The sequence below is a fragment of the Nothobranchius furzeri genome, chromosome 4 (genome assembly GCF_043380555.1).
Source record: "Nothobranchius furzeri strain GRZ-AD chromosome 4, NfurGRZ-RIMD1, whole genome shotgun sequence".
Lineage (NCBI taxonomy): Eukaryota > Metazoa > Chordata > Actinopteri > Cyprinodontiformes > Nothobranchiidae > Nothobranchius > Nothobranchius furzeri.
Window position 1 is genome coordinate 82,539,161 of NC_091744.1, and position 22,505 is coordinate 82,561,665.

General features: G+C 44.3%; 2 protein-coding genes across 3 annotated transcripts in view; both read right to left on the reverse strand.

Annotated features, from left to right (window-relative positions):
* Window positions 1-991, reverse strand: part of LOC107389173 (cytochrome P450 2F2) — a 13,837-nt gene extending 12,846 nt beyond the window's left edge. Inside the window, exons 1-2 of one of the 2 annotated variants that reach the window (XM_054733361.2) lie at window positions 742-991; window positions 1-165 (exon numbers count right to left, since the gene is read on the reverse strand). The exon at window positions 1-165 is cut by the window's left edge and continues 78 nt beyond it. In XM_054733361.2, coding sequence (XP_054589336.2) covers window positions 1-84 — 84 coding nt within the window. In that variant the 5' untranslated portion in view covers window positions 85-165; window positions 742-991. The remainder of the gene's footprint in view (window positions 166-741) is intronic. The other variant, XM_015965179.3, reaches the window with a different exon arrangement.
* An 11,262-nt stretch (window positions 992-12,253) lies between these two features.
* Window positions 12,254-22,362, reverse strand: LOC107389175 (cytochrome P450 2F2). The gene is made up of 11 exons (XM_054733360.2): window positions 21,917-22,362; window positions 21,464-21,626; window positions 21,240-21,392; window positions 20,998-21,158; window positions 19,340-19,408; window positions 16,484-16,588; window positions 13,949-14,084; window positions 13,390-13,475; window positions 13,206-13,307; window positions 12,980-13,121; window positions 12,254-12,894 (listed from the first exon to the last, which is right to left on the reverse strand). Exons 1-11 carry the CDS (start codon window positions 22,154-22,156, stop codon window positions 12,707-12,709), a joined length of 1,545 nt encoding a protein of 514 aa, XP_054589335.2. The 5' UTR covers window positions 22,157-22,362; the 3' UTR covers window positions 12,254-12,706.
* Between the last annotated feature and the right edge of the window lie 143 nt (window positions 22,363-22,505).

Here is a 22,505-nt window from a genome sequence, read left to right on the forward strand (position 1 = left end):
TGGGAAATTCTTGGGTCTCCGAGATTTAAGTAGAAGGAGGATGAAGCAAATGGAGATCCACAGCAGAACGATTGACACAAACATGGTGGTCTGTCTGCTGAGATCAGGTGGTTAACCTGCTCAGCTCCGGCTGTGTCACACCCTGGTACCGGGCTGGAGCTGCAGCTGGAGTCAGGAGATATCACAAAGACACTCAGGCGCCATTTTGCGTTTGCTGCAGCACTAGCAAGACTCTATTAGATTTGCTTCAAATTATTTACAGATTTTACTAAATATCTGTGCAAAAAGATTCAACATTGTAAACAGGTTAATTTCAAATGTCAGTTTGCATGAAACAAAGCACCAAAAATTAACAACAGGTAAACGCATCACCTCTCACGCGTTCTGGAACAGGCAGAAAACCAAATGAGTTTGGGAAGAATTGAAAACTTGCTTTAAAACTAGGTCACACTCATGTGAAGAGTAATAGTGGTTAAACTTAAGTTTCCCATTAATGAGTAATGCATGCACATGTTCATTTTCAGATAAACATACACACATTAACGGTTGTGTTCATGTCTTACAGAACCAAAACCACCCTGTGCACGTCACACTGCAGCCACTCTGTGGAAGGAAACGGTTAAAATAGCTACTAACACTTCACTTCAAGTAAATCTTCCACTAAATGCTTTAACATGCTGTCAGTAAAAACATGACGCACATTTTAACAAAGATTAAGAGCAAAAATCACACATTTCAAACCTGAAACCAGAAGAAATTAGGCAAAACACTCCAACGCCATTCTTCTTTAGCTGCAGACCATAGCACCAACTCCAAATCCTGTCTAGCACGGGCGGTCCTGGCCTGTTTGACTGGGTTAACACCCTCTCTGATGCCCCACCCCACAACAAAAATTCAAAAACTACGATTCCGTTCCAACTCTGAGTTTCAGTTGCCCTTAAGGGTCCGAGGAGCGTTTGCTTGTGACCCTAGCCTTCAGCAGTCACAAGCTGCCAGTCTGGCTGATTTCCGGCTTTGAGCAGACTACGAAACCAGCCTGGCTGGTTTTGGGAAGGAGACAAGGCGAGACCAAACCGAATATGGGAAACCTGTTGTAGCGTACCAAAGGACAACAATTTGGTTATTTGTCCACTGTGAGGTCAGAGGTCATCTCATGGAAGTGTCCAGGTTGTTCCCCTTGCACTGGTCTCCAAACCGGTAAACACACAGCTCTATGACCTTGTTGCCAAGAAGGGAAGCCATTATAAACCCTTCCCCTGAATTCCTTTATCTTTGCTGGAAACCAAGATCTCATCATGCAGAAGATGAGATTTTCACTCTCTGAATAAAAGTTAATCTTCCTGGAATCATGAAGGACTTTACCACTTTATAGGTTGATAGAATCGAGTGTGTCCAAAGTGTATGACTAACCCCTAAATCAATAATGTTTAAATGAATATTTTTCCTGTAATGATTCACCAGATCAGCAATTGTTGATTCTGGTAATTTAATATATTACTGTGTGAACACAATAATAACACAAATATTAATGTTTAACAGTTTTTGCTAAAAAAAATGTAATAACATTTTCACTTCACACTAAGAGAAAACCTCTTAGTATCTGAGTGAAAGCGTGGTCTCTGAGGTCTTGGTTAACGGCTTTAAAACTTGTCAAATTCTGATCTGTCTAAATTTGTGAACAACATCTACAAGTACAAGGATCATGTCCTGATTCCTCAGTTCTCCAGCTGCCTCCTGGTTTGGCCAGCCGTTGAGCAAGCATAAGGAACCATCCTCTCTTTTGACCCCAAGGTCAAATCCTCATGTCACGATCAGGGGATGGTTGGACCCAAGTGCAGGAACCCAGATGACACAGTTAGATGGTGTAATGAAAAAATAAAAACCAAGTCTTTATTTCTGAGCAGTTAAGTACATGGCTCAAGGGTGGAGGGGGTGGATGGGTGGGGTGGGGGTTGGGGGTTGGGGGTGAAAATGCAGAGGTAAAACAAAACTCAAATAACTCTCAGGAGGCAAACTGGAAACTCGAGAACTAGAAACTCTGGAATACAGGAGGCAACAGCCACAACAGATGTGACATTCACGCCAACACACACAGCGAACCAACAAACACTGAGAGACAAGACAGGGTTTTATCCACGGGGGCAGAGATCTAGAGAGATCAGGAGCAGGTGTGTGGGGAGTGAGAGCTGATGGAAGACAGGTGAGACGACTTAACTAGATGGGGAGGCAAAACAAAGTAAAGGAGGAAACTAAATCATAAAACCTGTAAGACAAAAACTACTTCACCAAAACCAACCCAAACCTGTAGGACTAAAGACACTGAAGAACTCAAGTTAAATAACCAATGACCTGAAGAGTTACAGAACTAAATATAAGACTTAGAAACTAAAACTGGGACTCTGGGTGAAGGAAGTTATATGTCATGGTCTGCGTCTGCCCCCTCCTTTATGTGTCTCCTGATGTTTCTCCATCCTCTCTAGTTTCCCTTCTGTGTCTCATAGCGCCCTCATGTGTCCTTTGTCTGCGTCTCAATGTTGTGTCTTCTGTTTGTAGGCCTTTTTATCATTCCCTCAGGTCCGGTGTTCATTTGGTTATCCTCTGTCCCTCCAGTTGCAGCTCCAGCCTCTTGTTCCCCAGCCCAGTATATGTGTGTGTGTGTGAGTTATTTATGTCTCTCTCTGTGTGTGTGTGTGTGTGTGTGTGTGTGTGTGTGTTAGTCCTTCCCGCAGCCTTTTAGTTTGGATTTGTAGTTTTAGGTTTATCTGCCCTCCTTTGGTTCTGTTTCCCCATTTAGGTAATTATTGTCGCCTGCCTTCCCTCCAGCCCTCACTCCACACACCTGCTTCCTGCTCCCTTAATTACTCCTCCCTGTTATTTAAGCCCTGTCTTGTCTTTGTCTTGTGTCGGTCCATTGCTGTTATTCTGTCAGTCTCTCGTTCTTAGCTCTAGTGTTTCTAGGTTCTTCTCGTGGTTTCTAGTATTTCTGCTCTCTGGTTTATATTTTTAGACATTTAGGATTTTTGGCTTTCAGCCCTTTGGATTTATTTTTATTTTTGACTCATCCTGCAAATAAAAGGATTTTCTTTATATATCATCTCCTGCCTCGTGTCATCCTGGGTACTGCATTTTGGGTCCTACCAACACCGCATTGTGACATTATTGAGACTTGAACCAAGGGCAGGGGGATTTCTGAAAAGACACTAGGAGGGAGACAAGGGGAACACAGGCGCACAATGTGACACCTCTCTGCAACGCTTGTGGGTGATATCAAAACAACGGCTCTTTGAAGAGCCACCCAACACGGAACATCTAGCCTGCAGACCCTGGTTTAGAGTGAGCAGGTCTACACAGCCCAAGGAGCACCAAGGGAACAAATAGCTCTGATAAATGGATTTTTTGATTTAGAACCAGCAACTCGAATCATTCCTCAGACACAACTGGCAGACCACAGATCTGTTGTTATTCATTTTCTATTACAGCTGCACTTTGTCTAAAGGGAGTGAGACCATCAAATCAAATTAATCAATTTCCCTCTGGGATTAATAAAGTATTTTTGAATTTGAATCATAGACTGTACATAGACTGATTTGAATTGAAGTAGAGGGCAGGCAGTGAGATGAAGGAAATAACTGATGGATTAAATGAAAGTTAATCTCATTTACGATCTTCAAAGGACATAAAAACAAAGTGATCCTTTATTTGGTCCTCCTTCGAGCACATCTCCCATACAGGAGGGCATTGATTGTTCATTATTTAGCAGGCTCTAGGCTCTCTTTTATCATCAACGTAATTTTTTGTATTCAATTATTTAAAGAAATTTTTTTGTCAATGTTTTTGGTGGAGGCTACAGATAAGCCTCACTAGCTTTTGCCTCCTCCAACACTGCAATTATAAACATCGGATGCTGTTTACTGAATCGTTTTTTTTTCTATTGCGCAAATAAAATAAAATAAAAAATAAGCTAAATCACAATGTTGACATTTCAGTGACTTCGTCTCCAGTGGCAGAAATGGGATTTCTCCGAGTCCGGGGCCGTCAAGAGGCCGATGTATTTATAGAGGTACCAAGCATTAGTCCGGCATCCTTACACACAATCCCCATTTTTACCATACCATACCATACCATACCATACCATACCATACCATACCATACCATACCATACCATACCATACCATCTTTATTTATATAGCACATAAAAACACATCCATACGGCTGACCAAAATGCTGAACAGTCGCACAGTAATAGAGATAAAAAACATAAAACAGTACTATAAAATACAGCCAACTATAAAAAAAAAGACAAGCCGGAAAAAAAGCACCAATAAAACCAATGAAACCTTACAATGGATGATAAAATAAGAGTAATAAAAGCCAAACTAACAGCTAACTGTTAAATGCAAGGGTGTCTTTGGTCTAGACTTAAAATCTGCCAAGGAGGGTGCCAGTGGAACTGTGACTGGAAGTTGGTTCCACAGTTTAGGACCCGCAACAGAGAAAGCTCTTTGTCCACATGATTTGTAACACGCTTTCGGGACCTCGAGGAGCAACAGGCTGGAGGACCTGAGCATGCGAATGGGAGTATAAATTGAAAGAAGGTCAGATAAGTACACGGTGTTATATTCTGGTCTAATTCACGACAAACTCCAGAATATCTATTTCCTACCCAACGGGGTAGTAAGGTTTATTAACAAGACTTCACCAACATACAGTCTCTGCCGGCATCCTATAACGGTGCGTACTCTAAAAACGCCCGTGCAGCAACACAACACACTGCAGAACCAACCAAGCCAAACAACAATGCACATCATTACATCCCTTCTCTTTTTTTTTTTTTCTTCTCACTAAGGGAGAAACAATATGAAACACTAACAGAACACAAAAACATTCCCAGAACACAAAAACATTCCACTATTCGAACATATGCATTTCTGCAACTGTAGTGGACATGTGTGTCCATAGAACACATAACTTCTCCCCTCAACCAGTAAAGACTGTCAAGTCCTCATTATGGCACATAGTCCTTGTACCGAAGTGGTGGAACCACTTTGCGGCCTGACCGTGTCCTGATACCCCCTGTTACCACGTCAGACTCAATCCGCTGCTCACGACTTCCCGACGGATCAGTCACTGAGCTGCTCAGTGCCCCAGTGTCTGTCATGGCATTGTCTGGATCCATCACGCCTGCATGTCTCAGGTGCCTCCGATTCCTCCTCAGGACACTCCCAGAATCCAACCGAACCTCATAGGACCTCGGGTCAACAGTCCCAACAACCACTCCCCTGCTCCAAGTGGAGTGGCGGTCCAAAGGCTGAACTCTGACACTGTCCCCAAGCGTCAAAGAGTCCATGTCACGTGCTGACCGATCATAGCACTCTTTTTGGCGCTTCTGTTTCATCTGCAACTCCCGCCGGGCAGGAATGACTTTTGGCCTTAGCAGGCTCGTCCTGGTTGGCAAAAGCGTCCGTGTTCTCCTGCTGAGCAGCCTCTGAGCTGGGCTGGTCTCCAGGCCTTGTGATGGTGTGTTGCGATGGTCCAGAATCGCCAGATACGGGTCCTGCCCCGCCAGTTTTGCCTTTAGCAGCAGCCTTTTCGCTGTCTTCACCGCTGATTCGGCCTTCCCATTACTCTGAGGGTAACCTGGCGAAGATGTTTTGTGCTGAAAATCCCACAGTCGACTAAATCTCAGAAACTCACCGGACGTATACTGTGGTCCATTATCTGAGACAACAAGGTCTGGGATGCCCTGTCTGGCAAAGTGGGCCTTCAACTTCCTAATCACTGTGGTGGACTTAGTGTCCGGGAGATAGTCGATTTCCCAGAAGTTTGAATAGTAGTCCACTGTGATAAGGTAGTCCTTGTTGTCAAACATGAACAGGTCTGAGGCCACCTTAGCCCATGGTCTCGTCGGGATCTCGTGAGGAACCAAAGTCTCTTTCTGCTGTCTGTAATCTACTGACCTGCAGATGTCACACTTAGTCACATACGTCTTAATTTCTTCATTCATGCCTGGCCAATACACACACTCTCTGGCTCTCCGTAGGCAACCTTCTACACCTAGGTGTGTCGAGTGCAGTCTGGCTATGATCTGTTGTCTCATGACAGTCGGGACAACAACACGTTCACCCCTAAAGACAAGTCCATCCTGACTACTCAGTTCATCCTGGAACGAGAAGTATGGTCTGATGTCACCGTCCATGTCTCTTTTGTCAGTTGGCCACCCTCTGTGAATTGTGTCTATGAGGGTTTGTAGTGCTTTGTCCTCCTGTGTAGCAATCCTTATGCTGTTTAATCTGTCTGGTGAGATGGGTGCATGAGTGACCATGTTAATGCTCTCTATTTCCTCCTCTATGGAGCCCTGAGGTGCGCACTCTGGAAGATATGCCCTACTCAACGTGTCAGCTAATAGCATGTCTTTGCCTGGCACATACACCACATCTAAGTCATATTTCTGAATGCGCATAAGCATCCTTTGCAACCGTTTGGGTGCACTCAACAGCGGTTTCCTTACAATGGTCTCCAAAGGTTTGTGATCACTGTGTACAACCACTTTACGACCATAAGTGTACTGGTGAAACTTCTCCAAACTGAAAACAACAGCCAAAAGCTCCTTCTCTATCTGGGCATAACCTTGCTCTGTACGTGTAAGAGCTCTACTCGCAAAAGCCACAGGCTTACCCTTCTGCATGAGTGCTGCACCTAATCCTTTGTCAGAAGCGTCACACTGTACTGTCAGCTCTTCCTCTGGGCAGTAGTATTTCAGGACTGGAGCCACTGCTATAGTCTCTTTCAGTCTCTGGAAAGCATCGTCATGACGAGTCGTCCAATTCCACTCACTGTCTTTGTGTGTCAGTCGTCTCAGTAAGTCACAGTGATCAGACAGATGTGGGCAAAACTTTGCTAAGTAGTTCACCATCCCTAACAGTCTCTGCACTGCCTTCACATCTGTCGGCCTGGGCATCTGCTCTATAGCCCTAACCTTCTCTGGGTCTATTTTCAGACCGTTGCATGTCAGCTGATGTCCAATGTACGTAGTCTCCTTCTGTTTAAGTTTGAACTTGTCTGCGTTCAACTTAACGTTTTTCTGCCTGCAACGGGACAAAAACTGTCGCAGCTTCTTGTCATGGTCCTGCACTGCTTCTGCTTCCGTGTCTCCTTGACCCGTGATCAGCACATCATCTGCAATGATGTAGATCCCTGCCAGACCATCCAAAGCTTGTGTGAGCTTTCTCTGAAACACTTCCGGAGCTGGACTTATCCCCATTGGCATCCTCAGCCATCTGTAGCGTCCAAACGGAGTCGAAAATGTTGTCAGGTAGCTCGACTCCTCCTCCAGTTTCACGTGCCAGAATCCACTCTTCACGTCGCAGACAGAGAACACTTTAGCCTTTGACAGATCCGGCAAAATGTCCTCAATGGTGGGCAATGGGAAGTGGCTCCGTTGCAGGGCTTTGTTTAAGGGTTTTGGATCTATGCACACCCTTAAATCCCCGCTCTGCTTTTGGACCACAACCATCCCACTTATCCAGTCAGTGCTGCATTCAACCGGTGTAATGATCTCTCTGCGCTGAAGATCTTGAAGCTCCTTTTTTAACGGCTTTATCATTGCAATAGGGACACGCCGTTTTGGTAACTGTACTGGTTTCACTGCTTCATCCACTTCGAGCCGTAACTCTCCCTCCAAACAGCCATCTCCTGTGAAAACATCCGCATATTCCGACTTAATCTGATCTATGTCCCACTCCTTGGCTGTAGGGGGTTCTGAAGTAACGATGCTGTCCAGTTTCAGGATGTTTTCATAGTGCACCTTTATGAGTTTCATTGCTTCGCTGGCTCTCTTGCCCAGCAGTGGTACTTTACAGTCTTTGTCAACCACTTGGAACTCCAACCGATACAGTTTCTGATTTCTCGGGTTACGTAACTTAACTTTGCACTTTCCCAATGGCTTTATCTTACTTCTGTTGTACATCATCAGCACTGTCTGTGAGTCCTCCAACTGTGTGTTCGGGCTTAGCATGTGGATTGGCATTACATTACAACTGGCCCCACAGTCGATCTGGAAATTTACCATCTCTTTGCCCATCAACATGCCTGCAAAGAGTCGGGTGTCTCTCACTTTATCAGTGTTTTTTGTAGTTGAATCGTGCGTGTCTGCCTCTGTAACACAGAGAACGTCTTCACACTCATCACTCTCACATGCTGTCACGTTGTGTACATTCGACCTTCTTGTCTGCTCTGCACGTGCTGTGCATTTAACTGCAAAGTGGTTTTCTCTGCCACACTTTTTACATTTCTTCCTGTATGCAGGACATTTTTCCTTCTTCCTTTCATGTGTTCTGCCACAAAACTTACAGTCCACTGCGTCGCTGAACTGTGTCTGGCACGCAGCTACACGCACAGCATGCACCTCCTCCACTGTAGCTCCCGAAATGGTTTTGCTGTTTTCCCGCGACAGCTCCGCGGCTCTGCAGAGTTGTATGCATGCATCCAGTGTCAAGTTTTTCTCCCGCAGCAGTCTCTCCCTCAAACTCGGGTTGTTAAGGCCACATACAGTCCTGTCCCGAAGCAATGAGTCTCTTATTACACCAAAATTGCACGTTCTCGCCAGCAGCCGTAACTCCGTCACATAGGTGTCGATTGTCTCACTGGTGCCTTGGTTTCTCGTGAAGAATCGATACCGCTCCACAGTTTCATTAACGGCCGGGTTGCAATGATTATCAAACTTCTCGACGATGTCCTCAACCGTCCACTGATCCCTCGACGTGTCGCCCATTAGCGTGTCTAGCAGCTCCCTGCCGCTCACCCCAACAAGATAACAGAAAAGGCTCACTTTTTTCTGTTCGTCGTCTGGGTCCATGGTCAGCTCCACATAGAGCATAAACTCGTCCCTCCAGGTCTTCCATGTCCGCGATAGGTTACTGGAGTCCAACAGCAGCGTCGGCGGTGCTTTAAGGCCCTCCATGGCTCGCAGCGGTGCTAACTCACTTAGCCGCCAATAGCACACCGCTTCGTCAGGCGTCTCCCCGGGGTCCACTCCGGCCGTGCTGCTCACTCCGCTGCCACCATGTTATATTCTGGTCTAATTCACGACAAACTCCAGAATATCTATTTCCTACCCAACGGGGTAGTAAGGTTTATTAACAAGACTTCACCAACACACAGTCTCTGCCGCCCGGCATCCTATAACGGTGCATACTCTAAAAACGCCCGTGCAGCAACACAACACACTGCGGAACCAACCAAGCCAAACAACAATGCACATCATTACACACGGGGGCAAGATCATGGAGGGATTTGAAAACAAAAAGTAGCATTTTATATTGGACCCTGACAGTGATGGGCAACCAATGAAGGGATTTGAGAACTGGTGTTATATGCTGGCGCCTGTCAGTACGCGTTAGGAATTTTGCTGCTGTGTTTTGAACGAGATGAAGACGGGCAAGGGTTGACTTATTGACACCCAGCAAAACTGCATTTAAGTGGTCGAGCCTAGATGTGATGAAGGCATGAACAACTTTTGGTAAGTTAGACACATTTCACCACCCACTGTCAGGATCTGAGGTGAGTGGTTCTACCATAACCTGTGTGAGTGTTCAATTGAAGGTGGGTGGAGCCGAGGAGCGGGCAGCTGCAGCAGATTCTCCATCACCGGTCTGTGCTTATAAGGAGCTGGGAGAAAACCCAACCTTGCCGGATGATTACCATATTTTCCGGACTATAAGCCGCTACCTTTTCCCCACGCTTTGAACCATGCGGCTCATAATGAGGTGCGGCTTTACTGAAGATGTTCCTTCACCTGCAGGGGGCGCTTTAGCAGAAAGTGAAACAGGTGGAAGTCAAAGGTGGAAATCGAATAAAGTGCACATTTTAATTGAGCACATGCAAGCAGCCGGCACGACGAAGAATTATTTTCAAATCCATACCCCCTCATCATGGTAACTACACGTATGAGTTCATATGATGCCGCATTTAAGTTGAAGGCCATCGATCTGGCAGTAAAGGAGGGAAACAGCGCTGCCGCACGTAAGCTTGGCATGAATGAATCTGTGGTTCGGCGCTGGAGACGGCAGCGGGAAGAACTCATTCAAGCCAGCTTCACCCGGGGATGATGACAGCAACACTGACAGCGACACTGACATCACCACAGAAAAGGTATGTGACGAAGCTCTTCTGAGGCTGTTCCACTCCGACACTGAAGAAGAGGACTTTAATGGCTTTAGTGCGCAAGAGGAAGATGAGAGCGAAAGACTTTTTCTGGTAGGCAGGTGTGTTTTATTTACTAACCAGGCATGTTGTGTGCAGCTTTTATTTTCTAATCATCCGGGGCTTATTAATGCTGTGTCAGCTGTTCTTTTCTTCTAAACATGCAAATGACCGGTAATAACGAGTCAGTTCTATTTTTATGTTATAACCATCCAGAAATATGAATGCTATCAGTGCTGTTTTCTAAACTTGCAGGCACGTTCGCTCGTGGTTAAAATTCGTTTTGTTGAATTAAAAAAAAACAACAACAAAAAACTTCAGTGTAGCTTCTTTTTGTCTAACTATCTTATGTTATGGCCGTACATGCGCTGTGCGCTGGAGACCTGCATGTGGCTGCTGCGCCGCGGCTTGTATTTGAGTGCAGCATGTGTGTGTAGAAAACCTTTTTTTTTTGTTGGTGCGGCTTATATTGAGGTGCGCTCTATAGTCCGGAAATTACGGTACTCACTTTGGGCATTGCTCAACCTGAGATTGTGTGCCAACTCGACCTAAAATCTTTTGTGCTCCACTCTAGCCTCTCGAGTTCCTAACCCCTCTTCCTGTCTCCAGCTCTCCAGCCATAATCAGACGGATCTCATCCCTGGACCACGTCCTCTCTCCCGGCCAGACCGACCCACTCACCCTGCACTCGCCCTGCACTTGCCCACTCTCTAGAGAACCTTTCTTGAGCTCGAACCCCCCTCAGACCTGACCACCTCCCTCACCAGCTCCAGCTTTCCCTCCTCTAAATCGACCACCACATCACGAGCCTGTACGGACCCCCGCCTCACTTCGATGGTGCTCCCTTGGTTCTCCTTTTCAAGAATGAATATAGTTTTCTCATTTTTTCATCCCTCCTCCTGTGATTGATTCTGTATGTCCTGGGTCAGGAGACTTAGCCAGAGCATGACACCCACATCATGTTGAAACACCTCAATGTAATTTTGTCCATCTTTGCTGTACAAAGACTGAATACAAACATACACAGCTTTTCAGAAATTTCAGCATTGTATTCCTTTTTTAAAGTCACTGACATCATCACTTTAAAGCACACACGTGGGTGAAAAACACCCACATTCCAATGTGGCTCATTAGCAACCAATGCTTGTTATTTCTAACTATTCACACACCCCTTAACATTGTTTTTGTCCAGTAGAGTATAAAATTACAGCTGTTGAACTCTGCTCTTTAACCCACTCAGGCTCAAAATAAGATTTGATGAAAGGACGAACAACTAAGTCCTTCAGGGGTATTTCTGAGTCAAAATGCTAATCAAATACGTATGTGGAGCAACCAGGTAGGTAGGTTTTAACATTGCAAATCTGCAACGCCTGCCTCCTACGGTGGTGCAAATCACACCAACAGATCACTAATCACAACTACAAATTGAGAAGCACAGAAACAAATAAGGATCACACAAACAAATAAAGAATAACACAAAATAAATTAGAAAAACACAAAAATATCAAGAATAACAAAAACAAATTTACACAAGCACAAAGAAATAAAAAAACACAAACAAATTTACACAAACAAACAAATTAAGAAAAATACAAACAAATTTACACAAGCACAAAGAAATTAAGAAACCGGAAAGGGTAGGTACCAGTCAGCAACAGCAAACATCACTGATTGGCCGACTGCGCTGTTTGTCTTGTGACCCGTAAGTTACTCTATTTGTAGCGCATTTTCCAAACATGAACATTAGCGGTGACCACATAGCTGCTGTCATGACTAGACTTGAGCATATCCAGTATCACCTCGTATGTATGTCCTGAATCAAAAAATTCTTGAATAGCGGCAGCTGCTGTATGTAGAACGAGCAAGATCACAGATACATGCGGCTGAAATGAGTTTTCTCCGAAGAGTGGCTGGGCTCTCCCTTAGAGATAGGGTGAGAAGCCCGGCCATTCGGGAGGGGCTCGGGTAGACCCGCTGCTCCTCCACATTGAGAGGAGCCAGTTGAGGTGGCTTGGGCATCTGGTCAGGATGCCTCCTGGACGCCTCCATGGTGAGGTTTTCCCGGCATGTCCAACCGGGAGGAGACCTAAAGGTAGACCCAGGACACGGTGGAGGGACTATGTCTCTCACCTGGCCAGGGAACGCCTTGGGATTCCCCCGGAGGAGCTGGCCCAAGTGGCTGGGGAGAGGGAAGTCTGGGCCTCTCGCCTTAGGCTACTGCCTCCTCGACCTTATGTTTGACAATGCACAAAGGTCCCCAAATACTCCAAAATGTCTTCAAAAGTGTTTACTTGTTATAATGAAAATTGTATTATTTTAAAACTTGCTGCAATGTGAGGAATGATGTGCTGTCCATGGTGCTGAAGTAGGTCAGAGTTACAAAACGTCTTTATTCAGCAGAATTTAAAGAGGTAATACATCAATATCATCATAGGAGTCCATAAAAATACACTGGAAGGATTAAAATTAAATGTATTAATTTTTTTTAAAGAAAGCTGAATGGGATTTATTGAATGGCCCTTGGCTGGACCCTCATGGTATAAGGTTTTGGAGTCAAAGTTGCTCCAAAGACCATCGTGTAGTCTGGTTCTCCGGCATCCGCTGGCCAGATGAACTTGTATTTCTTTAGAAGAGTCACTATGATGACGAAGAGCTCCATACGAGCCAGACCTTCTCCGAGGCACATCCGAGGACCTGAGAAACATCAAATGAACTAAAGATTATCTTTGATTGAACAAACTTTATTCTAGGTCTTTAAAGGAGTCTTGAACAGGTTTACCTGCAGAGAAAGGCATGAAGGCCTCTGGTTTGACAAACTCCCCCTGCTCGTTCAGGAAGTTCTCAGGGTTGAAGTCATGAGGGAATTTCCACTGACCCTCCTCCTTCAGCACAGACATCATGTTCTGGATGATTATCGTTCCCTGGAGATAAAAGTATAAAAACACAGTTCATGAACGATTCTCCACGCTTCAGTTTATCTGCAGTTGAAACAGGCTTCCTCTCACTTTGGGAATGGAATATCCCATCAGTTCTGTGTCTTTGGTTGTGCAGTGGAAGACGCTGAGAGGAACAGTGTTGGCGACTCTCTGGACTTCATGGATCACAGCCTGGAGGAATAAACATAAAAACTGTACCCAGACACAGGTGACCCTCTAAAAACAGAGGAGTTATGAAGGCAATCTGATTGACCTGCATGTAAGGCATGTTGTGTCTGTCCTCAAAGGCGATCCGGTCCTTCCCCTCTAACACCTGATCGATTTCCAGCTGGCATCGCTCTGAGACACCAAAAAATTTAAAATGGTAAATGGCCTGTATTTGATATAGCGCCGTCTAGAGTCCTGGAACCCCCCAAGGCGCTTTACAACACAATCAGTCATTCACACATTCACACACTGGTGGTGATGAGCTACAATGAAGCCACAGCTGCCCTGGGGCGCACTGACAGAGGCGAGGCTGCCGAGCACTGGCGCCACCGGTCCCTCCGACCACCACCAGCAGGCAACGTGGGTTAAATGTCTTGCCCAAGAACACAACGACAGCAACAGACTGAGCGGGACTCGAACCTGCAACCTTCCGATTGCAGGGCGAGCACTTAACTCCTGTGCCACCGTCGTCAAATAAAATAAAGCTTCATTTATCTGAAAGTGGCGAAAACAGAATCATAAAGGACCAATCATAACAAGTTTAAGGGTTCTCGACAAGCTGTAAAAGAAAAACGATGGAATTATTTCTCCACGAGGGACGGTACCTTGCGTTTGAGGGTAATTCATCAGGTAGAGGAACGCTGTGAGGAGCGTGTTGGAGGTGGTGTCGGTTCCAGCAATGTAAAGATCAAACAGCTGACCGATGAGTTGTTCCTTTGAAAATGATGACTCATCGCTCTTCTGAACAAAAGACAGTGATTTTGGTGAAATCAGCAGAAATCAGATCAGACCCTGTTGAAACTCGTGTGTTTCTACCCTGATGGCTCCAGTTTGTGCCTGGAAACCACAGCTTAGGACAGAGTCCTGACTGACTGACTCTGGTGCAGGAAGACAGAACAAAGATGCCACTAATGCCACATGTGTTGCACCTGCTCATAGCCCGTCGGTTCTGAAACCTCCCTTCTGTGACTGAGGTTTATCGATCCATGTTCCTCTGAATTAGAGGTGCTGGTTTCCAGGTTACAGCTTTCTCCTTGGTAACCCTCTACTCCCCTGGTTGTTATTAACAGCGGTCTGATGGTGAATGTGGTCCATGATGATGTGTAACTTTTGCTGAAGAAATGTCAATGGCCCACCTATGGGCCTGAGCCACAACTACACTTTCTCACTGCTTCTTTCATGTACAGCGGTCCCTCGTTCATCGTAGGGGTTGGCCCCTTCCACAAAGTAGTCAGCCTCATTTTTTACATTTATTCTAGATGTTTCCAGCGTACGCAGTTACTATAGGTATCACACACACACACACACACACACACACACACACACACACACACACACACACACACACACACACACACACACGAGTTTTTGTTTCCTGACAGTTTGATTTCCAGCATGCATGCCTGGGTGAACAGTTTTATTTGCACACGTTCACTCCAGTGTTTCAGGCTCTCGTTAACGTCGTAGAGACTCGGGTCTCCTGCTCCTACAAAGAGGCCGGAGCATTGATTATTAATGCGCTCCAGCGACACAGCCGCCCTTTCTCCCAGCGCACCACAATGATATTTTTTACTTTAAACACTTCTCTCAGTCAGGCATTAACATTTTCATACTTTCCTCTCTTGTTGAGACACTCTTAAAGTCCAAACCGTTGTACCTTTGGATGTGGAACTCAATGCACTGTAAAAATAAATAAATAAATAAAAGCATGCAAAGTTGCACAAAAAGAAATTCTGCAAACCTGCAAAAGGTGAATCGTGCTTTAGCGAGAGACCACTGTACAGACCAGACAACAGCATTTAAAACAGCAGACCATGATATGTTGATGATTTGGTTGGAAAGGTGGGTCGGTATTACCGGTTCTGTTATCCGATGGATTAGGTCCTAACTGTCAGGGACGAGTTTCCATGACAGGATGCATGATTTTTATTCCTTCTGTGCTGACTTCTTTTGGGGAGTACTGCAAGGATCTATTCTTGTGCCACTTCCCTTCTACTTTCATTTGCTGCCACTTGGAACCCGTTATCGAAAGCATTGTTAAGTTACTTTGTATGCTGACGACTGCTAATTCTATTTTCCATTGAGACAATGTGGTTCAGGTTTGGCCCTGCTGCTCCTCAACTGTCTAGAGGATGTTAGATCCTGGGTGGCTTCTTTCAGAATTTCAATTAGAAAATTAGATAGATACTAGATACAGACACAGCTAGATACTGCTCTTAAATTGGATGACCAGGTTAATGTGACTGTGAAATTATGCTTCCTTCCATCTGCTCTGCCTAACTAACAAAAAAAAAAACATTTTTTTTATCACAACTACGTTTTGATAACATAAAGTCATCCATTAATTATCTTTCTTTTGGATTAATTAAACTAACTGTATGTGGATATGAGCCAGGCTTCTTTGGCTCGACTACAAATAATCCTAAATGTGCTGATTTGTTTCCTGAAGGGTCCAAGGAAGAGGGAGCACAACACTCCAACTTTAGGGCCAGTTTTAAACTTCTTGTGTTTGTTTGTGAATCCCTACAAGGAAGTGCTCATTCCTACCTATCCAATCTTTTGCATGGCCGCATCCCATCTCGCTCGCTCTGGTAAATGGTAAAAAGTGGAACACTGTCTACTGGTTGTTCCGCAAGTGAAGCACAAGACCAGAGAAGCGTTAGCATTTTCGGTTCTTGTGCTGAAATCATGGAATGAATTCCTGGGAGACGTCAGACAAGCTTCGTCACTAGATATTTGTAAAAGTAGATTAGAGACGCATCTCTATTCTCCAGCTTTCTTGCATGGTGTCAACGAAGAAATCTTTATCTTAGCTCAGTTGCGGCTTTGATTTCTCCCCTTTTGGATCTTTTAGAAAAATCCTGTTATCCAGTTTTTGACTTGTTTTTAGCTTTACCTTTTAACTTCTCTGTACGTAGTGCGGTTACCTTTCTGTGCTCTTTTTAACGTGTGTTACGTCACCATGTAGCGAACATCACAGCATCTCATTGTGTAGGAAGGTACTTTATGAATGAAGGATGATGATCATAAACGTTTAGCCTTTTAAACTTCGTTTTCTTTAGGTGGTGGTAAACAAATGTATTTTGACGATATTCACATCTATTGGCTTCATTATGTTTGACTTTTCTGGTTAATTATACCTTATCCAGCTCATCCAGGTAACAGTCGACAAAATCTCGTGGTTCTCCAGGGATTCTGCTCTTCTTGTGCTCGTTCACCCGACAGACGGCAAAACTCAGAAAAGTCTAAAACACGCAGATATAATAACATTAGGAAGAAGAAGAGAGCACAGTTAAGATTTGCACAGATGTGTGAACAATTATTTCCATGGTTCTGTTTAAGAAACAAGAACCTTCACTGATCACTGAAACAACCAGAAAAAAGTTAGATTTGATTTGAAAATAAAAAGCTAATTTTGAATTACGGTTTAGCAGAAATATAAAACAACACCTGAAGAAACAAATCTGCACTAAAAGGATGAAACACTTAACCACCGTGACTTCTGCAGCTCTCAGGCCCTGTCCACACGTAGCCGGGGATCTGCCAAAACGTAGATATTTTCCTACGTTTTGGTCTGTCATCCACACGAAAACGGAGTTTTTTCACACGAAAACGGAGTTTTTTCACACGAAAACGGAGTTTTTTAAAAACTCTGGCCAAAATGAAGATCTGCGTTTTCTCCGTTTTGGGTGTCTGCGTGTGGACGGACAAAACCGGAGTTTTAAGGTCCGCAGCGTCACTTTCCGCGACAAAAATATGCTGACATCACGTGTGCGACCTGTGTTTACACTAGCCGACAGCATGGAAGCCCTCAGAGCTGCGCTCTGTCACTACCCGATCCATCAATTGTCCAAGCGCTTTCTGCTTGTTTGTTTTTGCAAGCGGAATTACTGCTCCTTGCGGAAGACCACAGACGAAGGACGAGGTTAAGAACGGGGGAAGTACTGCCGCCTACAGGTCTGGCATGTCCATAACAACGTATTTATCTGGGTACGTGTGGACAGAGTTTGTTTTTAAAACGCGGTGGTGTGGATGCAAGTTTTTGGAGGGGCGGATATTCGTTTTCAAAAAACCCCGGCTACATGTGGACTAGGCCTCAGTGAGACTTCTCACCTGTCCACAGGTATTATGGCCCACTCCTCATACACAAACTGCTCTAGCTGTTTGAGCCTGAAGGGTTTCTTCTCCAGATGTTTTAGCTTCTTCCACAGATGTTTAACATGATCTAGATTAAGTTAGCACAGGTAAAGTGCCGTAGTTCCCCCTAAGCGTGACGCTAAAACGTGTGAATTAGTTAGTAATGTATTTTCCTTTTTCTGTATGTCGCCGCTTTGGTGATAAAACATTTCTAAAGATCTTCAGATAAGAAAAGTTAGCCTCAGGTGATGATTCTTGTTTTAGTTCTAGTCATTCGTTAGCTGCTAGCACAGCTACGTGTTATGAGGACAGCGTACTTTTGCTACACAGGGCAAATTTAGACTTCACAAGTTGTGTCAAATAAACTAAAATATCTCAAAATCTTTAACTCTGATTTGTCATATTTTGACATTGTGAGAGACTAGAAGTAGCGGAAGAGTCTGATGTATAATATGTGTTTGGGATGTAAAAGCTGTGTCATCAAAAGCCCGAAAACTGATACTGGGATTTAAATTTTAATGCAGAAATTGGCCAATATTAATGGCAGACTGATAACTTTGAGCATCCCTACATTTTATACATCAAACATTTCAGCTATTTCTCTTCAAACTTAAAAAAAATTAATCATGTCCGATCTGAGGTAAAGTTCTTGAGATGTTAGTCCTTGATTGGAACAGCTTGGGAAGTAGCAGAAATGAGTCCTGCGTGGTGGGCGTTAACCAGGATTATCCTAGGGAGAAAAGGATTGTTTCTCAATGCAGAGGAACCTTGCCTTGATGTCTTGGCCCCGCCCCGGTTGCCTAGGAGATACGTCATCAGGAGCCGCCAAGACGTGCTCCAATGTTCATGTTCTACCGAGGCATGTGTTCTCCGTTTGTTAGCCGCTTAGCTAGCTGAGCGAGGACACACGGGAGGTGTCTTGTAGCCTAGCCTTGGTCAAAAATTACCCAGAATACACTGCGGTATTTTCAAAAAGACGGCGGATCAGAAGCCGGCAGCTACTTCAGGGACAATTTTCAAGTTTAAAAGTAAGTCAGCTAACTTAAAATGTTTTTTTTAGATCCAAAGAAGTTATCTATGTTTGGTTAGTTGCTTAGTAGTTGCAGCTTCGGTGCCTAGCGGGCAGTAACTCACTTATATATTTAATTTAATAAACATACAAAATTAAAAAAGTAAAAGTCTCGTTAGATATTTATATTGAAACTAATACATATAAAATATAATGTTGTCTCTCGTGTCACGTGTCGTCACGTGACCACCGTGGAAGCCGCGGTCACGTGATGCAAGTCTGTTCCATTTAACCGTTTTCTTTGACCAAGGAAGGACCGCGTCCTTGCAAGCAAGACGCCTGCCCTCGCAAGGCCAGGAGCCATGACACTGAGAAACACCCAAGGATTCAGCTGTTGTTGGAGACACAAAAAATGGGCACTTTTTCTTTCGCCTAACTTAAAATGATGTAGTCGTCATGTTTTCCCACAGATAATGTTTAAAGTTTAAGTTTAAACTTATAGTATTGGAAAGTGAGAGGTGGACTTCATATATCTGATAACAATTTTAAAAAAGCCAGAATCAAACACTCTCTGACCCATGCTGAGTGTTGTGTTTAGGCTCATCGTCCTGTTAGATGACTGAGCTTCTCGGAGCTGGTCTTCAAGCCTTTTCCTGACTTGAGGCATGCTTCATTTGTTTTAACACCACATTTTAAAAGCAGTGCTTGATTAGCATGAAAACATTTTCCAGAATATCTTTCTTTACTTTTTCGACCACCCGTTTCTGGTAGTTTCAGTAATGGTGATTTTTCTGTTTTCAACTGAGGGTACCACTAATTCGCTTTTCGTGTTTAGTTGCTTTATTAATACCTCCATCAGCTTGAAGCCCCTTCTGAAAGGCAGCGGCAGAGACTGAACTAAAGGAACAGAGTCGTAGAGCTGTGAAGACAAAGATAAAACATGTTTTAGTTTTAGTTTGCAAGAAAAAACTTGTTGTGAAATCTGAAGGGGAGAGTTGTCTTGTTCTGATTTCTTTTTAAACGTAAGCTTAGCTCTTCTGTAACAAAAGTAGGACTTTCACATTTGTTCTGGTGTTTGAGTGCGCTGAAGAAACTAAAGCTTGTGTGTTCTTTGTCTTAGACAAGTTCATTTTGTTAAATTCATTTTTGAGCCATGTGGAGCCCAAGTCTCCTCCCTTTCCAGTCGGCTCATGGGTCCCTGAAGAAGAAGAAGAAGAAGAAGAAGAAGAAGAAGAAGAAGAAGAAGAAGAACAGTTCTATAGCGCCTCTCAAGATAAAAATCACGAGGCGCTTCACAAAAAATGTAAAAAAATAAAAAAGCATTTAGAAAATGGTTAAAAATATATTAAAATGAGCAAAAATAGGCAATTGTGATTAAAAAATGTTAAGAAAGAGAGAGAGTGAATAGGGAAGAGGGAAATCAGTGGATCCTGAGGAAGGTGGAATAGGTGGGGAGAGCAGAATAAAGAGAGAGTGGTGAAGAAGGTCATACAAAAGCCAGCTTGAACAGGTGAGTCTTCAGCTGCTTTTTAAAGGAGACCACTGAGTCCACTGATCTCAGGCTCAGGGGGAGAGAGTTCCAGAGTCTGGGGGCCACAGCAGCAACTGAAACTGAACTGAAATCTCCTCTGCCCTAGCGTAGCTGCTACTTACTAAATGACCAGATTTATGGTGGTTCTTTCCTCCTGGACAAAGGATTCGAAATGAAATGCTCCACTGGAACCCCAACAGCATTCTAGCTGGCCAATCACAGCTCTCTAGAGGGGTTTCAAACGCATAAAGAGCTGTGATTGGTCCATAATGGTGGGCCAATCATAGTGCACTATCTGCTTAGTGAACAAATCACAGAGCTTTATCAGCTTTGTGGGCCAATCAGGGCACTCTATATGCCTGGTGGGTGGGATGATGCAACAGAGTGAAACAAGAGTATGTCACATTCATTGTCCAGTAGCACGCGGAGATCATTTGAAAGACAACGGTAGAACCCGCCCCACAACCGAGAGCCGTCAATGGAGCGTTCTGGCTTGCCAGGCTACAGGCCACCAAGATATGTAAGCAAGCTATGCTATCCGGGCTGGGCCGACCAGGTACAGATGTGAATGGCCCATTAGGCCGCTGCCCCTGCGACCCGACCCCGGATAAGAGACGGAAAATGGACGGATGAAAGGATGGATGGATGGATAATATCTAAAGTCCATGGCACATGATAAACAGTAATAGAAAATAGTGTTTTAGAAAAGAAAGAAAACGATCTTTTATGTAGCGCATCTCAAGATAAAAATCAAGATGCACCTCACTGACTTGCATTCGTTGTTTGTTCTTTCGGGGACCTGTGGTTCAGGTGGGCGTGACTTAGGCTCCCTTACAGCCAGGGGCTTGTCTGGGATTTGAACCTTGGACCTCTCTCACTTGCTTTTTAACTTTTTTATGTGATCAAAATTCAAATGTTGTGATTCTGTCATTCACTGTTTTACATCCAGGTTACATTTGAGAAACACTGTAACTCACCATGGCCCACGGTCCGTTTGTCATTTTAGTAAACTCAGTGAAGCACTGAATTATCACTTTGATGATCTCATCATCGTACTCATAACGCGTTCCAAACAGAACCTTACAGATGATGTTGGAGGCGATGTTGTGAAACATAACCCTAGGACTCAGAGTTTCACCTGCACACAGAATAACACGCACTCCATCACTGCACAGACGAATGAGAATTAACACGTTGTGTAGACCAACAGACCACACACCAGCGCTCTGGTCCAGGATTTTAATGGTGTGTTGCAACTCTTCATGAATTTGATCCTCCATAGAATTCTTTCCAAGACCAAAGTTCCTCAAAGTCATCAGATCAAAGCGCCGGTGCTCCCTCCAGGTTGAGCCGTAATCAACCAGAATCACGCCTGAACAGTGAATGAGAGATGAAGGTGCAGCTGACGAAGCACAGCGGCTCAAACATTCTCCAATCCTTTACCTTTCCTCTGGGTCAGCATGTTAATGAACAAGTCTTGAGGTCTTCCAGCGAAACTGGCAGCTTTGGTCACCATGGCCTCCTTCATCGCCTTGAACCCGTTGATGAATACAACTGGTTTGGAACCGAGGAGCAAACTGTACACGTTTCCATAAGACTGTCTCAGCTGAAAGGGAATAAAGACACTTAAACATACAAAAACGTTCTTGTTTTTTTTTTAAGCTACACTCAACATTTTTTTCTTCATTGCACATTTCTCTGAGCAGCTCATCAAACATGGAAGTTTGATCTCGCAGCCCTTTCCGGGTAAAGTCCACGTCTGCAGACGCGGATCTCTAACTTGGCAGCATATGAAACAAAGTTGTAGGCAAAGAAGCTCAAATACACTTAAGTTTTGCTTCAAATAGCAAATTTTTGTATGATAAAAATCCACAGCATCTGTTGCTTCTTATTTACCTTCTCCACGTTCTTCAAAGGATCCTTTGAGGTCAAATACAAAAGGTTCCCCAGGACGGGCCAGGCTGGGGGTCCAGGTGGGAAGTTTGGGGGCCTCTGAGACTTAAACAGAAGGAGGATGAAGCAAATACAAAACCACAGCAGAACCACGGAAACGAACATGGTTGCAGGCGTGAGCCAGGTTGACTGTTGACTTCGTGCTGCTCTGGTTGTACTGAGTGAGTCAGTGTGTTGGAACATCAGTCAACTAGAGGAAATCTATAGAAACCGATTGTATGCATGAATGCATGCATTCTTCCTCATTGCTATGCTGATGATACTCAACTCCATATTTGTTTTTTCTAATCAGAGTTTTAAACAACACAGAAACAACAGTACAACTGATACGTTTCATCAAGTAGAAAGCATTCCCAGTCTAGTCCGGAGACTCCAGGAGAGATTTTAGGCAAAAACACACTGGAAGCTTTTCTCTTTGGGAAAAAAAACTTGGAGCTGGAGGTGCACGTTAATCTGCTGAACAGGCATTCAGCTGAATGGGCTAATTGTGTAAAAGAATACAGAAACATGGAAGTAAAAGACAGATAAAAAG

What these genes read in the sequence shown, in the direction of transcription:
- LOC107389175 (XM_054733360.2), bottom strand. Translation starts at nt 22,156, where the DNA reads ATGTTCCAACACACTGACTCACTCAGTACAACCAGAGCAGCACGAAGT. An exon ending in CAAACGGACCGTGGGCCATG is followed by an intron (nt 19,409 to 20,997) that starts GTGAGTTACAGT and finishes TTGTCTTCACAG; the next exon opens with CTCTACGACTCTGTTCCTTT. An exon ending in CTTCATGCCTTTCTCTGCAG is followed by an intron (nt 12,895 to 12,979) that starts GTAAACCTGTTC and finishes GATGTTTCTCAG; the next exon opens with GTCCTCGGATGTGCCTCGGA.